Source organism: Herpailurus yagouaroundi, unplaced genomic scaffold, assembly GCF_014898765.1.
Source record: "Herpailurus yagouaroundi ecotype Mexico unplaced genomic scaffold, PumYag 163, whole genome shotgun sequence".
In the NCBI taxonomy this organism is placed as follows: Eukaryota; Metazoa; Chordata; class Mammalia; order Carnivora; family Felidae; genus Herpailurus; species Herpailurus yagouaroundi.
Window position 1 is genome coordinate 29,916,431 of NW_024412404.1, and position 16,529 is coordinate 29,932,959.

At 44.4% G+C, this 16,529-nt stretch overlaps 1 protein-coding gene across 7 annotated transcripts; it reads left to right on the forward strand.

The window, feature by feature from the left end:
* Nucleotides 1-6,424: 6,424 nt before the first annotated feature.
* On the forward strand, nt 6,425-11,257 carry ZNF32 (zinc finger protein 32). Of its 7 annotated transcripts, none has more exons than XM_040485784.1 (3): nt 6,425-6,539; nt 8,975-9,114; nt 10,275-11,257. In XM_040485784.1, the coding sequence occupies exons 2-3, from the start codon at nt 9,045-9,047 to the stop codon at nt 11,066-11,068; spliced, it is 864 nt and encodes a 287-aa protein (XP_040341718.1). In that variant the 5' UTR covers nt 6,425-6,539; nt 8,975-9,044; the 3' UTR covers nt 11,069-11,257. The 7 variants fall into 7 exon arrangements, with proteins under 7 accessions (XP_040341718.1, XP_040341719.1, XP_040341724.1 ...); XM_040485785.1 differs by lacking the exon at nt 6,425-6,539 and adding an exon at nt 6,798-8,467; XM_040485790.1 differs by lacking the exon at nt 6,425-6,539 and having other exon boundaries at nt 6,801-9,118.
* Nucleotides 11,258-16,529: the final 5,272 nt, after the last annotated feature.

Sequence of the window (16,529 nt, forward strand, 5' to 3'; positions counted from 1 at the left end):
TCCTATTGTATTCTTACAAATGAAACGTGTTGAAATGACGAAGGAAACTTTAGCTGAAGTGCATCTGCTAAATATAAAATGACACTTTACCAGTAACAATCTCTTGTTTGTCTTGGAAGAAGAATTATTTTTATCTTCAAATGCAAAGACTCATGGGTTTCAAGTTCAGCTCTCAAAGTCACTGCAAAAGTTTAGGTCAATTGCAAAGCAAGGGAACAGCCTACAAGACCACCTCACTTCTGACATCAGTTTCAGGTTTGTGGAGTTCCCAAAAACCCCCTCAGTTTTGACAGCGTTGCTTTCCCAGAATTCGTGTGACAATACGCACAGCGTATTGCCAGCCAAGGAAGTTCGCTTGAGCCTTGATGTCCAGACTGTTTATTTGGAGTCCATCACACAGACGTGATTTATTGTCCATGTGGCCAATCTCAATCTCCATGTAACCCCAAACTCCCACCCGATGTCATACTATTGCCACCTGGAGTGTCCAGGTCCCATCCTGAGACTATCTAGTGTGGCAGCCCACACCCTAAATCACATTTTTATACTACTAGGTATAATTGAAAGCTTCATGGCAGATGAAGACACCATCAAGCATGACATTCCAAGAGCTTAGAGGTCCCCTTCCGGAACCCAAGGACAAAAGTCTGACCTTTTGGGGGCAAGGTTAAATTCTTTACTACACAGTAAAGTCAGGTGTATGATGATTACAATTGCTTGGTTTATATTTCAAGAAATGTGTTTGACTATTCTGAAACATGGTCGAAGCTTGTAAAGCCTTTAAAACCAACAGTTGCAGGGGTGCCTGGGTGGCTCAGTCGGCTGAGCATCTGACTTCAGCTGAGGTCATGGTCTCATGGTTCACGAGTTCGAGCCCTACATTGGGCTCTGTGCTAACAAATAGCTCAGAGCCTGGAGGTTGCTTCAGATTCTGTGTCTCCCTCTCTTTTTCGCCCCCCCCCCCCCCCTGCTCATGCTGTCTCTCTCTGTCTCTCAAAAATAAATATGTGTTTTAAAAAATGGGTTTTTTTAATTTTAAACCAACAGTTGCATTTTTTACTTATTTTAAAACAAAACCCATAACTTTTTTACTTCCATTACAGCAAATAAAAATAAAACTAATTTTTAAGTTTTACTTGGAAAGGAAAATGAGTAAGAAGGGAAAAAAGAAGAGAGGGAGGCAGATCATTTGTATGTCCTTACGTTTACCTTGCATTTTAATGTCATCACTCCCAACAGATTTTACTTTCTTCTTTAAAGTGAGGAAATGCCACAAGAGAAGATGAGCGAGACACAACGACCAAATGCAATGTGGGATCCTGGACTGGACCCAGGAACAGAAAACGAACACTAGGGATAAAACTGGTGAAATTTCAATAAGACCAGTGGTTTACAGCAAGTGTTACTGTTGGGTATTGTGCCAATGTTAATTTCTTGGTTTCCATTGTTATTATAATTCTCTCAGTTGTTATTATGAGGGAAAGCTGTGTGAAAGATAAATATGACAACCCCTGTATTGTTCTTGGAACTCTTCTGTAAGTCTAAAATTGTCTTGAAAAAAAAAAAAGTTAAAAGAAAAAAAGTTTTAAATGATCTATCTCTGTTTACTCACGGATTCTGTAAAATAATCATTTTAATCTTTGCAGAGGTCAACCAAGTCTTTGATGAAAAGTAAGTACTATCTGCCCTGAAAATTCACTTACGCCATTTTGCAAGTTCACAGACCCACATGCGGCCCATCCACGGGCCCCCAGTGAAGAACCCAGGCTCCAAGGGCTGCAGCTAGGACTTGGGTGTGGCCGGAAGTGACATCCAACCGATTATCTGAGCAGAACAACTTCTGTCTCTCCCTGCCGTCCCAGTCATGCCTTCACCATCTGGCTGCTTGGGAGGCCTTCCTACAAAATGGGCTTACAGAAACACAGTACTTCATGCTCGCCCTTGACAGCTCCTCAAATGGGTCATTATGAGAGGACTACACTCACCCACACAACAAAGGCCACCTCCTCTTTCTGGGCCAAGCAGCACCATAAGTATATCCCAAAGGGATCCTAAAGACAGCCCCACTAAGTGATACCAAAAAGGATAATCAGCTCTGGGCATTAAAGCCTCAGCAGGAAAGAATGGCCTGGGCCCTAGCACTGGAAATAGACCCAAATATATACTAAGTGTGGGGCATCAATCCCTACCCCCAAACTGCCCCTCCCATCTTCTGCTTTATAAGCAACTCCATCAAGAAACTGAATGAAGAAAGGCATAACTAGTTACATGCCAGAAATAAACGGCAAGGATAAAAATCTGTCTGAAGCCTGCACAAATAGTTTCCACAAGGACGAATGATTTAGACTTGAACAGCTGGGGGAGTTACAAAGTTACAAAAGTGAAGATGCACACACTAGGCGTCTCTAATGCGGGGTTATTAGTATCAGGTAAGAATAGTGAGATCAGGGGCGCCTGGGTGGCGCAGTCGGTTAAGCGTCCGACTTCAGCCAGGTCACGATCTCGCGCTCCGGGAGTTCGAGCCCCGCGTCGGGCTCTGGGCTGATGGCTCGGAGCCTGGAGCCTGTTTCCGATTCTGTGTCTCCCTCTCTCTCTGCCCCTCCCCCGTTCATGCTCTGTCTCTCTCTGTCCCAAAAATAAATAAACGTTGAAAAAAAAATTTTTTTTTTAAAAGAATAGTGAGATCAAACACAAGACATATTTGCTCGAAGGGACAGAAGCAGCTGTAGAGAACAGGAATGGCTAGTCCAAGGAGAGGCCAGGATGACTTCCAGCCCTGAGAAATAGCTAGCAAGTCAAGAGACACTTGGATGGCTCTAGCTGAGAATTCAACAAACTTACCAGAGAATTGCATTAAGGCACAGATCCCTCTCTTTCAATAGGGTCAGCTCCTTAAGCCTGGCCACTGGTCAAAAGGGGCCTGAGAGACAGCCAGCTCTCTGCCAAGCCCTGGCCTCCATGATGGACATAGTGGGATGGTTTGGGAGGGATGGGAAGGCTGCTTAGTTCAGTGAGTATACAGAACAGGGGGACGGAAGACATAAAACACGGCTGTTGACAAATGACTAAAGGGGCTTGCATTTTTGACAGGGACTAGAATAAACACAGACTTGAGACATAATGAGAAGTGTTCTGATAAACTCTTCCAGGAGGGCAAATTCTACCATTCTAGACCCAAAGACTGCTCAGAACTATGGCAGCAAGGGAAGGACTTGAGCATCATGCCATCTCATGGAAACTTCTGGGGCAGCCCCTCCCTTCAAAGAAACCACAAGTCCCTTGCAAGTCAATAACTTACTTTATAAACTTGGATCCTGCAGCTTTCATTCCACATTTAGGATACAATGATCTGATTTTTGCCCCCCTGGGGAAAATATCCTAGACATAGTATGTACATTTTTAGGACTTTTCGATACATATCACTAAATATCTAATCCGAAAGACTGTCTCAGTCTACACATGGATGAAAATGTCCATTGCCCTACTCCCTTCTGTAATTTTTGCCATTAAGTAGTTAGGGAAAAAAATTTCCTATTTCACCTGGCATTTTAAAAAGATTAATAGCAAGTCTGAGAATTTTTCTTTAATTCTATTTTTTTCTTTTGTGAGGTGCTGTCCTTTGCCAGATTTCTAATGAAATGTTTTATTTTTGTATGTTATCTTTAAATATGACAGTTACTAATATTTTCCCAGCTTGTCGTATTTTACCTTCATAAATGGTGTTGACACACAGAAGTGTTGGATTTTAATACAGTCAAATCCAGCAATCTTATTCTTTATTATTTCTACCTTTGTTACCATGGTTAGGAAAGCCTTTCCTAAGCCAAGATTATAAAAATATTAATCCACACATTCTTCTGGGCCTTTTGTGGATCTGAGTTTTACATTTTGTATTTAATCCATCTGGAGGCTATCTTGACTATAGTAAGATTAACGTTTCACTTTATTTCTCTCCCAAATGTTTAGCCTTTTGTCGTTAACACCATTTATTGAATTATCTGTCCTTGCCTACCGTTCTGAAATGCACGCAAAGTCGGGAAAGAGTTCTTCAGCAATTGTTCAAATCTACACTGCCGACACCATCACCCGGATCCCCCGCCTCCTGTTGAGTGTGGGCCTTAAGTTGCTGGTGGTGGTTGAAAACTGGGCCCCATTTAGGCTGAGGGTGAAGACTGCTAAGTGTCTGTCTAGGGAGCATTAGGTCGCATCAACTCCAGGCCTAACTGCTTTCTCCCCTATTTCCACTCAATATGCCTACTTTCCCGAGACTCCTTAAGAGAATTTATGTAGATTTGTGGAAAAAGTAACTACAAGTCCTCCTTTACAGCCACCTTTTCCCACCAAAGCTTTGTCATCTACTTTCCTGGTGAGATCTGAAACTTGTCCTAATGTCCACAGCTGATCCTGCCCTCCACAGAACCAATAGACCCAGAGTGACTTCCAGGCGCCTGGTGCTGTTTATCAGCAGACGAAATGACTCCTGGTCCTGGGGTCTGGGAAGTGATGCACGCAGCCCTACTGGCACGGCCTTGGGAGAGAAGAAGGCAGAGACACTCATACAGCATCGCCCAATCAGACATTAGGTCTGGCTTTTGCTGTGTGCTTCCTGGGCTTTGAAAAAATAAGAGTATGTGGCTGCTCTACAAGGAAGAGACAGAGTAGGGATTGTGCCCCATCCCCTGGTGCAATACCCCTTTCTCTCCCTGACTCTGGAACGAATGACAGGAGGCACCACAGGGAGCTCTGCAGTGGTGCTGAGGGGTCTTTCAGGAGTAGGAGACATCAGGGAAGTTTACACTGCACACGCAGGGACCTCTCAGTGAGGCAACTGCTGGCCCAGGTTTTAAGGAAGGTAGTGTGTTTGTTTCTCAACTAGACTGTCAGCTCCCTTCATAGAAGGGAGTGCGTCTTCGCATTTGTGTCCCCAACATCCATCACAGTACCTGACACTTAAAACGGGCTCAGCATGTGCTCACATCGGCAGCACATACACCAAAATGGGCCCGGCACACACAGATTCAATGAACTTAAGTAATGATGTATTACTGGTGATGGTAATGACTAATATTACTTAACACTTTGTATATGCTCTGTGAAATTAATTTTTGGTTCTGTTTTGCTTAACAGGTAGGTGGCTTTGGGGTAAATGACAAGAACACTATAGCAAGAGGAGACAGGTCTCCAACTAGAAGCTCTGGAGGAGGGAGCCTGAAGAGAGGTACAAAGAGCAAGAGAGCTCCAGGAAGAAGGAAAGCAAAGGTGATTCCAAGAAAGAGCGAGCCCCAGGCAACAGCAGCCTCCGTCCTCAGGAACTTTGCAGCCATCCTTCCCTGTCCAAATCCCCTCTTGGGGAGGCCAGGATCCTATAAAAGTGCACTTGAAGGGGTCTTAGGGCATTTTTAGAGATCCTTTATCTCGTAGATGCTCAAAAGCAATCTTGTCCCTTTGCAGTATCACACGACGGGACTAAGGACTTCATGCCTGTGTCTGAGTGGGCTCTGCACAGACGCCCCATAAAAAAAAAAAAAAAAGAGCTCTTGCTCCATGTGCTGGTTTTCAGGACTTAAAATTTCTCCACGTTTCAGTTAGGTCTCCAGTTAAGAAGAAAAATCTAATTTGTTACCCTACAAAACACTGTTTTCTCTCCATAATTTCTCCATGAGAAATTTCTCCATAATTCACAAGGTATATGAAGAATAACTTTTTCTGGGTTCACTCACATACCTGTCTTTGCTCTTACGGAACAGAATGGGGGTTGCCTGGCCTGGGCCCTGGCTCTCCCAAGAAACTCACCTGGCACCTGTCCTGTCACCTAACCATACCCCGGGCTCCCCACCAGGGTAGGAAGCCTATCCAGAGTCCGGTAGCTAATCAGTGGTGGAGCCGATATGCAAACTCAAGACAAGATTCTTACTAAAGAGATCTGAAGGGAATAGCTCTACACCTGACAGCAGTATCGAGCTTCCAGCCCCTCGAAATTCTTTAGTTGTGACAAATTCTTCCCCGTAGTCTCTGCTTGAAAAATCTGCTCCTAGCTTCAGAGCTGTAACTACAGAAACTTAGTCTTCGCTCATGCAGAGGCTCAACTCATAACCCCTAAGCACCCAAGACTCTTCTCCCCCCGCCCTACCCCCCCCCCCACCCCCCGCCAAGACTTTGTTTCCTTCCACGAAGCCCTGCAAGAACCCCGGATTCCCGATTTCCTGGCCCAGCAGACGGCTTCCCGAGGCTGCTATTCCAGGCCTCGCTAATCTGAGCGGCTGCGTCTGGGTCAGTGGACAGGGCGCCTCCTCCTTGAGGCCAAAGGAGATCCGCCTGAGGACCCCGCGCCGGTGGAGACCCTCCAGAGCCCGAGCGGCAGGGTGCGCCGCCGAACTACGTTTCCCACAGTGCTCCGAGAAACCGGGACGACCAAGGCCCGGGACCCGGCGGGCAGGCTCGCGCGGAGCCTCCTGGGAGTTGTAGTTCGGTCCGCTCGCGCCGGCGCTGCTGTGGGCTCCGCGCCGGCCTTTGTCTGTCTGCGGGCGCGCGCCACTGCGGTGAGTGAGGCCGCCGGCCGGGTCAGTGAGCCCAGGCAAGGCGGAGCCGCGTGGGCGGGCCGCCGCCCCCTGGCCCTCCGAGGCCCCAGTGGCCTTGAGCAGGCCCGGCCGGCCTGAGCCCCGAGGGGGGCCGCCCGCGAGGGGAGAGGCGTGCGGCCCGCACAGAAGGGTCCAGCTGGACCGGAGAGTGGGGTGCTGAGGTCCAGCACGCAGGGCGGGCCCGGGGTGGGGTGCTGAGGCGGGAGGGGAGAGTGTGCCCGGGGGAGCAGGGGCCCCTCCGACCGCCGCTCCGCAGGGCAGAGCATGGGTGAAGGCCCCGCACCCTGGAGACGCGGGAGGGGGAGGCCACAGGCAGGTGTGCCCAGGGGCCTGCAGCGAGGGTTTCACGACACGGTCCGGGAGGGAAAACGCAATCTCCAGGGAGGGGGAATGGGAGAGAGATCAGACTTGTCAGGGTGGAGAATGGGAGAAAGGACAAAATGGACTCAGATGTGCGGAGAAAAAGAATCACCCTCCTCTCATCTTCTAACCCTAAAACTATCACCCAAGAGGTTACCAAGACAGCAAAGTTTACCCCTTCTGCTGGGCCTCTCCTGAGGACTCTCCGCATCAGGCCTTCAGTCTGTAGGTTGTAGCAGAGATTTTGCACATTTGGTTCTTTCGTTCTCCCAAGATCGACCTGATATGACAGTGTCCTTAACCCATTTAGTCAGTGAGAAAATAGAGCCGGGGCTGTTTGGTTACTTGCCTAAGGTTGTGTGGGGGTAATGGAGAAGACAAGGCAAGAATCCAAGTTTCTCATGGCCTAATTCTGAGTTTTTCAAAAGGATAAATAGCCTTTCTGATAGGAAAAGCAATTTTCTACTAATAAAGCTACTTCTTTAAAATCTTCTGGAAACCATTTTCTCAGATTTGTGACCCAGGGAGAAAAATAAGACAATGTCCTTTTTTTTTAATCCAGAGACACAGCTGAGTTGTTACTTGTTGGAAGATCTCAGCATGCGCAGAGGTAGAGCTATAAATTCTACCCCTTGTTGGGACCAGACTATTTGCTGGATGCCCCAAGAGACAGAGTCCAGCCCTGGGTAGCAGTTTTCATGCCTCTTCCACGGACTCTTGATGGATGTGCAGTAGTTGAGCAGTAACACCTTGAACCAACAAATGAACACCCTGTAGCATCCTGGCACACTCACAGAGGATTCCTTTGTAGCTTCTACTCCAAATTGGAAGTGAGGCCTCCAAATACAAGTTTTTTGGTTTTTTTGTTTTTTTCCAAATACAAGTTTTAAATGCCTCTCCAGTCAAAACAACACGTAGCCAAGTGTACAGCTGTCAAGTGTAGCATTTGTTTACTTTAACCAAACAAAGCACTGTAGCATCACACTGCTATTGCATTAAATCAGGAGGCGAGCATTTTGATGAAATATATTAGATGGAAATAAGGATTATACATTGAACCACTGCATAAAGTGTTAAGAATTCGGTAATGAGGATCCTAAAGTAAGAAGGAAATACCCCAAAAAAAAAAGGGGGGGGGAGGGATAGAAAAAGATAATATGGAGCAAGAGGATTCCTAGGATCTTGAAGATTAGTAAAATCTGGTCAAGCACTGTTACATTCGATTCCTTTTTATAAAAATTCTCACCAGCTCTTTAGTGATTAGAGAACTGTCTAGTGTAAGGGCATAGACTTTGGACCTCAAAAGTCTTTAATTTGATCCTTTGCCTATCGTTGACTCCTTATCGGCTCTGAGAATTGGAGCAGGTTACTGATCCTAGTTGGAGTACCTTGGCTTGGTTTTGGGAGTCTGGGGTAGGTCTTCCTTTTCCAAGAATTGACAAGTATTTACACATAGAATTGGTATTCTCATACCTTGAAGAATAGGAGAGGGCAGTCTGGATCTGGAACCTCCTAAATATTGCTAAAAGGTAAACATACGAGATCTCTTGTTCTGTCCTTATAACCTAGGGGGATCTGGAGGGGAGAGCTAGAGCCATTTGCATCCTAAAACCAATCATGAAGGCTGAAATGTTGGGTTTTTTTAGATTCTGAATTCCTTTGGAGGCTTGAAGGATAAAAGAGAAGGTGGTTAGATGGGGAAAGGAAGTGGGAGATCCCAATCACATGCCAAGGCTAAAGTACAAACAGGAGTGACCATTATCTTGGGATTGGCAGGAAGAGATTTATGTTTATGTGTTCTCTGCTTTCCCACCTCGTGTTTCCAGTTTGACTCATTTATGTGTGGTCATGGCACCTTTTGGCCAACTTTGCAGTCACATTATAGGTGACTTAGATTATATCAGTCCAGATTTCCTCCATTTACTCACCCCAAACTGGAGCTCATGTTGACTTTATCCTTCTCACTTGTCAATTCTCCTGCCCTTTCCTGTTTGTTTTTGTTGTTGTTTTTTGTTTGTTTGCTTTTTCCTCCTCAGGTGTTCAAGAACAGCCCATGGAAGAATCATATGAAGAGGTGGTGATTAAGGTCATACGGCAGGCGTGGACATGTTTGGATTTCCAACAGCTACCCTGCTGGACTGTCACGGAAGATATGCTCAGAATGTAGCATTTTTCAGTGAGTGAGTCGGTTGATCGCTGAGATGCCCTCAGCTCACAACATTCCGTGTCCCTGTCCTCAAGCACTGGTCAGCAGACTGAGGAAGCAGAGGAGACATTTCTGTGGAGGAGTTCACTGTTCCTGAGGGTTACAAGGAAAGCTTGCAAGCTAAAATTAGAAATAGCGGTAGAAATCAAGCAAGAGAATGGTCTTGATATGGACGCAGTTTTGAGGTAGTCTCTGAGAAAATGAATGAGCAGCTTTACATCTCAGCACAGTCACTGAACAAGGGTAAGGCAGAAGAACGAGGAGAAAATCTTCCTAGGATGACTCCAAGAAGACTGTTAATAGTGATGAAGGGCCCAGTGCAGTAGGAGGCTCAGAGGCAGGGCAATACAGAAAACGCTGTCAGTCAGCATCTGCATAGGAAGTGTTTGAGAATAACTTCCAAACCAAAATTGGTCTCAGTTCCACCGTGGCTTAATAGATTGAAATAGCATGGATTTTAAAGGGGAAAGTTTCTTGGATCAGATTCTATAATTGTCCTAACGTGATCTACGGTATCAGATACATTATTTAATTTCCTTGAGCTCCAGGCTCTTCATCTGTAAAATGGGACAATAAACTCTACCTTGCAGGGTTGCAGGGATTAGATAATAGATGTAATGTACAAACCGATCTGATATATATTTTTTCTGTTGTCATGGAGCTTACTCCACTGTCAGGAAAACAGATTGGTATAGAGATGGATTGCTCATTTATTGATTTCTTCAGGGCCTGTACCAACTTTTATATTTTTTCTTACTGGAGTGCCTCCAAAATTTTAGAGCCATAGGCCCTACGCAACCTGGATCCATAAACTTTTTTGGAGTCCGATAAAACTTGGGTATGGGGCTCTATTTGGTCCTATGTAGTTTTCATAATTTTTCTAAGCCTAAAGCCAAATTAAACTAAATTTAGAGGCAATATACTACTGTGGAGCATGCCTGTGTTTGAATCCCAACTTGACACTTAGCTGCAAGGTCTTTGACAACCTCCCTATGCTCTCATTTCCTTATCTGTAGCACTCTCATAGTATTGTTCTCAGGATTAAATTATCTATGCAAAGTTCATAGTATAATGGCTGGCACCTAAGCACTCAAAGCATTGTTTCTTTTTTCCCTGTTCTTCCCACTCAGCATATTGGTGCATCTTACATGACTTCCCTCTCATTTTACCAGATGTGATGACAGAAGCCCACCACAAATATGACCACTCTGAGGCCACAGGATCCTCAAGCTGGGATTTCCAGAATTCTTTCAGAAGGGAGAAGCTGGAACAAAAATCCCCAGATTCTAAGACACTACAGGAAGATTCACCTGGAGTGAGACAGAGGGTCTATGAGTGTCAGGAATGTGGAAAATCCTTCAGGCAAAAAGGTAGTCTAACCTTGCATGAGAGAATCCACACCGGTCAAAAGCCCTTTGAGTGTACCCATTGTGGAAAAAGCTTCAGGGCCAAAGGCAATCTTGTCACACATCAGCGAATACACACAGGAGAGAAGCCCTATCAGTGCAAGGAGTGTGGGAAAAGCTTTAGTCAACGAGGTAGTCTGGCCGTTCACGAAAGACTCCACACTGGACAGAAACCGTATGAGTGTGCTATTTGTCAGAGAAGCTTCAGGAATCAAAGTAACCTTGCTGTTCATAGAAGAGTTCACAGTGGTGAAAAGCCCTATAGATGTGATCAGTGTGGAAAGGCCTTCAGTCAGAAAGGAAGCTTAATTGTTCACATCAGAGTCCACACAGGCCTGAAACCCTATGCCTGCACACAGTGCAGGAAGAGTTTCCACACCAGGGGGAATTGCATCCTGCACGGCAAAATCCACACAGGAGAGACACCCTATCTGTGTGGCCAGTGTGGGAAAAGCTTTACTCAGAGGGGGAGTCTGGCCGTGCACCAGCGAAGCTGCTCACAAAGACTCACCCTTTGACCACTCTCTTCAAATGAAGTTCTCTTTATGAATTAAAAGTACAAAATCCTCAGATGGAGCAACCTATCCAATTCTATGGAACGAATGCAGACTCTTTCAGAAAGACCATCATTGGGTAGGGCATACTGACTTTTCTCCTTTCCCCCAAATGAATATGAAAAATAAATGTCTTGTTTATTATCATTATCACATATGTTTCATAATTTCTGTCAGTTTATTTGGACCTGATTTCCCAAAGTAACTCCATTAATCTCACGCATACTGGGAGATTGTTCTGTGTAGAACAGGTAGAGATTTTAAATCTGTAGTTGACATCATTAGTCTTTTTAAAAAAAATCAGCCCCTTATGAATGCCAAGATCTTTTCTTTACATGTTCAAATCAATCTTGTATTGGATTCAAAACCACTGGTAAGAATTCATCCCAAAAAGCTTGATAGCAAATCCTTATGATCTAAAGAGGTAAATTATATCAAAGGTCTCTGGACACAGAAATGTTTTAGAAATACTATGGGTTTGATCACTGATGCAGTATTGCTCCCAAAGATACCCTGATACCAGTTGAAAAAGTGTAGAAGAATGTTCATATCACCCCAATTCATAATAGTCATAAACTGGATAAAACCCAACAATGGGTAAAGTTATAATATATTGGGGTATGTTCATATGACGAAATATAACTCAGCAATAAAAAATAACACAGCTGATACAATAATATGGAAGAATCTCAAAGCTTTATATTGAGTGAAAAAACACAAATACACACACACCAAGAAAAACTAATCTATGGTAATAGAAGTCAGATGGTGGCTAACTATAGGGGGAGGGGACTGGGTAAGGACTGACTTGAAAAGGGCACAAGGCAACCTTATAGAGTGAAAATAAGCACCATACCTTACTTCAGGTTTCAGATGGTGGATGCCTGGGTCTATAGAATTGTCAAAGTGTACTGAACTCAACATTAGAGTCTATGCATTTTCTCACGTGTAAAGTATACTTCAGTAACAATGAGATATTTTTAAAACACTGCACACAAGTCCCTTAACACTAATCTCATGAAGAGATGGGGGTCTGTCTGGGTAGGCTTGTGACTGCTTCAAACAAGAAAACAGAACTGATGCTACATGATATCCAAGAATAGGTCTGAAGAGCTCTTTAAAGGTGTGAAAAATTTCTACATAATTCTCTTGAGACACTTACTCTGGAGAAAACTAGCTGCTGTGTGAAAAGCCTATCTTAAGACCACTATGATGGACAAAGCTGCTTATAAGTGCTCCAGTGGACAGCTTCAGCTGAGGTCCCAACAGATAGCCAGCATCAACTACCAGCCACGTGAGTGAGTTATTGTAGATGTCCAGCCAAGTGTAACCTGCAGATGACTGGAGCCCCAAGTGACATCTGACCAAAACTGTATGAGAGACCCCAGTAAGAACAGCCTTCCCAAATTCCTAACACAGAATCATGAGAGAATTCAAAAGTGATGGTGTAACCACTAAATATTTAGATTATTATACAGCAATAATAGAACATATTTTCTAAAAGGATAAGATACTATGAAAAGAAAAGGAAAAGTCTGGGAGAACAACTTGAGATTTACTTACTGATTAAACCAAAACAGGAAATCATGATTTAAGATTCACCAGAGAGCTTAAGATTTAAAAATAAACATTTATTTTGACAACATAGAAGGCGAGACATAGATTAGTTAACCCAGATACAAGTTAATATGAAGACGTAAATGCTAGTCTCTAGCAGTCCTGCACTGTAAGAAATTTATTAGATACTTCAGTAACGAGGCAGTTTAAAAACACTGCCCACAAATTCTCTGATCTCACGAAGGGATGGAAGTCTATTTCACCTCCACTTGAATCTGGATCGGCTTGTGACCGCTTCAAACACAAAAAAATAGCAGAACTGATGCTACATGACTTCCAAGAATAAGTCTGAAGAGCTCTTTAAAGCTGTGGAAAGTTTCTGCATGATAGGTAGAGATAAATACATACAGACACAGCTATATATAGATAGAATGCTAGTTCTGCAGAACTAGTAAATAAGGAGTAAATAGGTCAGAAAATATAAAGGGCCTTTAAAAATATTCTATTCTTGATACATGTATTATTAGATTTCTTCAGAGATTGTTGGCTGCTTATATTACAGTAATAACAAAAGAGAGTTCCAGTTTAAGAGGACACTGTAAGAAGATCCTGGACTCCCCTCTTCCCACAGATACATTTAACCTACAGCCACATATGGAACCATTTCCTCTTTACAAAACTAAAAACTAGCTGAGTGAGTCCTATATATAACACAAATTTAAAAACCTCACATTGAAGCAGGTAGAAGAGGCTGAGACCCTTTTGCCATAAATCCTACCCCTAGTACAGCAAACCACAATCAGGAGGGAATACACAACCTGAGGAGCAAAGAGCTTAGCCCCACGTTGGTTATTCCAACTTTTAAGACTGAAGACAGGAGTCCCCAAAACATGTAGTTCTGAAAACCAACAGGACTCACATTCATGAGACCCACAAGACTAGAGTGAACTGAAAAACAGCTCTTAAAGGGCTCTCACACTGGGGCGCCTGGGTGGCGCAGTCGGTTAAGCGTCCGACTTCAGCCAGGTCACGATCTCGCGGTCCGTGAGTTCGAGCCCCGCGTCAGGCTCTGGGCTGACAGCTCAGAGCCTGGAGCCTGTTTCAGATTCTGTGTCTCCCTCTCTCTCTGACCTTCCCCCATTCATGCTCTGTCTCTCTCTGTCCCAAAATAAATAAAAAAACGTTGAAAAAAAGAAAAAAATTTAAAAAAAAAAGAGCTCTCGCACTTGGGGCCCCCGGGTGGCTCAGTCAGTTAAGCTCTCAGCTGGGGTCATGATCTCATGGTTCCTGAGACTGAGCCCCACGTCAGGCTCCACACTGACAATGCAGAGCCTGCTTGGGATTCTCTCCCTCTCCTCTTCTCTCTCTTCCCTCCCCATTGTGCTCTCTCTCTCAAAATAAATAAATAAACTTTAAAAAGGGGAGGCAGGGGGACACTCACACTTGGACTCACCCCAGGGAAAAGCACAAGAGGCAGCCAGTTGAGAGAGGTGCCCAGACTTCATGTGAAAGAGGCGTATTTTCGGGGCACCTGGGTGGCTCAGTTCATTGAGCGTCCAACTCTTGATTTTGGCCCCAACGTTGTAGGGATTGAGCCCCGCATCAGGCTCTGTGCTGAGCTTGGAGACTGTTTAGGATTCTTTCTCTCTCTCCCCCTGCCCCTCTCTCCTGCTCATGCTCACTTGCACTCTCTCTCCCTCTCTCTCTCTCTCAAAAAAAAAAAAAAATTAAAAAGGAGTATTTTCTTATCTTAAAGTGATGGCCTGAGGCACAAGCCTCTAATTGAACGCACACCCTAGGGGCCTTGCATCTCCAGAGGTGGAAGATGGCTGGCACCATCTTGGCACTGTCCCTCTGCCTCACTGTTCAGCTCACCCGTTATCTCCCAGGAGGGAGCTTATGCCCTCCTCTGGCACACCTCTTCTGGCAGCTCTGGCCTAGGGGGACAACTCTAGGTCACCCGAACCTGGTGCCCAGTGGGGCTTATGCCCATGGGTCCACAGGACTGTAACCAATGTAGAAATAAGCTCTTGACTGGCTACCACCCTCAGGGCACAACAAGAGACAACAGACCAAGGCACTCAGTGTTTCTGTGAAAGAAGCCTATTAGCTTATCTTCATAGCTGCGGCGCGAAGGGCAGGATTGTAATTGAACACACAGGTAAGGGCACACGGTAATTCTCTCCAGAGACCTCAGAGGACGTCATCTTCACGTTCTCCCTCTGCCGTGCTCCACAGCACCAGTATTTCCCAGAAAGGTGCTCCTGCGTGTGTCTCATGTTGTCTTATGCTCACGTTGGTTTTTATGGCTCAACATCCACAAATCTATCAAGGTGACACACATTAACCAAATGAAGGGTAAAAATCCTGTGATCATCCCCATACAGTAAAAGCATATGACCAAATTCAACATCTGTTCCTGACAATAAAAACTCTCAATAAAGTTGGTAAGAGGAAACACCCCGCAGCAAAATAAAGACCATATAGGACAGCTAACATCATACGCAGAATAAAAAGCTAAAAGCTTTTCCTCTAAGATCAGAAACAAGACAAGGATACCCATTATCCTCACTTTTATTCAACATAGTAATTAAAACCCTAGCCAGAGCAATTAGGCAAGACAAAGAAATAAAAGGCATTTTATTTCAAATTAGAAAGAAGCAAAACTGTCACTATTTGCAGATAACATGATCTTATATATAGAAAACCCTAAAGACATCGCACACACACAAAAAAAATTAAGACTAATAAATGAATTCAGTAAAGTTGTATAAATAAATACACAGGGACACCTGGGTGGCTTAGTTGGTTGAGCATCTGACTCTTGATTTCAGCTCAGGTCATGATCTCACGGTTTGGGGGTTCAAGCCCTGCATCGATCTCTGTGCTGACAGTATGGATCCTGCTTGGAATTCTCTCTCTGCCCCTCTCTCTGCCCCTCTCTCTGCCCCTCCCCCACTTCCCCTCTATTTCTCTCTCAAAATAAATAAAAATAAACTTTAAAAAAGAAATGAAATATACAAAATCTGTTGCTTTTCTGTACACTAATAACAAAATATCAGAAAGAGAAATTAAGAAAACAATCCCATTCACAATTGCATCAAAAAGAATTAAATATCTAGAAATAAATTTAACAAAGGATGTGGAAGACCCATACACTGAAAACTCTAAGACACTGATGAAAGAAATCAAATAAGACAAATAAATGGAAAGATATTCCATGCTCATGGATGGAAGAGTTATTATTGTTAAAATGTCCACACTACTCAAAGCAATCTACAGATTCAGTGAAATCCCTGTCAAAATTCCAATGGCATTTTTCACAGAAATAGAACAATCCCAAAATTTGTATAGAACCATAAAAGACCTGGAACAGCCAAGACAATCTTGATAAGAACAAAGCTGGAGGCAACATGCTCCCTGATTTTAAACCATATTATAAAGCTATAGCAATCAAAACAGTATGGTACTGGCATTAAACAGACACACAGATCAATGGAATAGAGAAGAGAGCCCAGAAATAAATAAGCACATGGCAAATTAATCTATGATGATGAGGGGGGTTAGATGGGTGAAGGGAGTCAAAAGGTACAAACTTCCATTTATAAATAAGTCACCCTGCCAAGGCACTCCCTTCATGGAGTACCCTGGGAACCCCCAACCGATGACCCACCTCAGCTCCAGCCACCCTGCCAGGGCACCCCCTGCAAGCAGCACCCCAGGAACCCTAGACCCACGCCCTGCCTCTGCTCCAGCCACCCCCCTCCCCAGGGTGCCTCCTGTGCTGAGCACCCCAGGACATCCTGGCTTGTACTCACTTCAGCTTCAGCTATCCTGCCAGGGCACCCTCTGCATGGAGAGCCCCAGG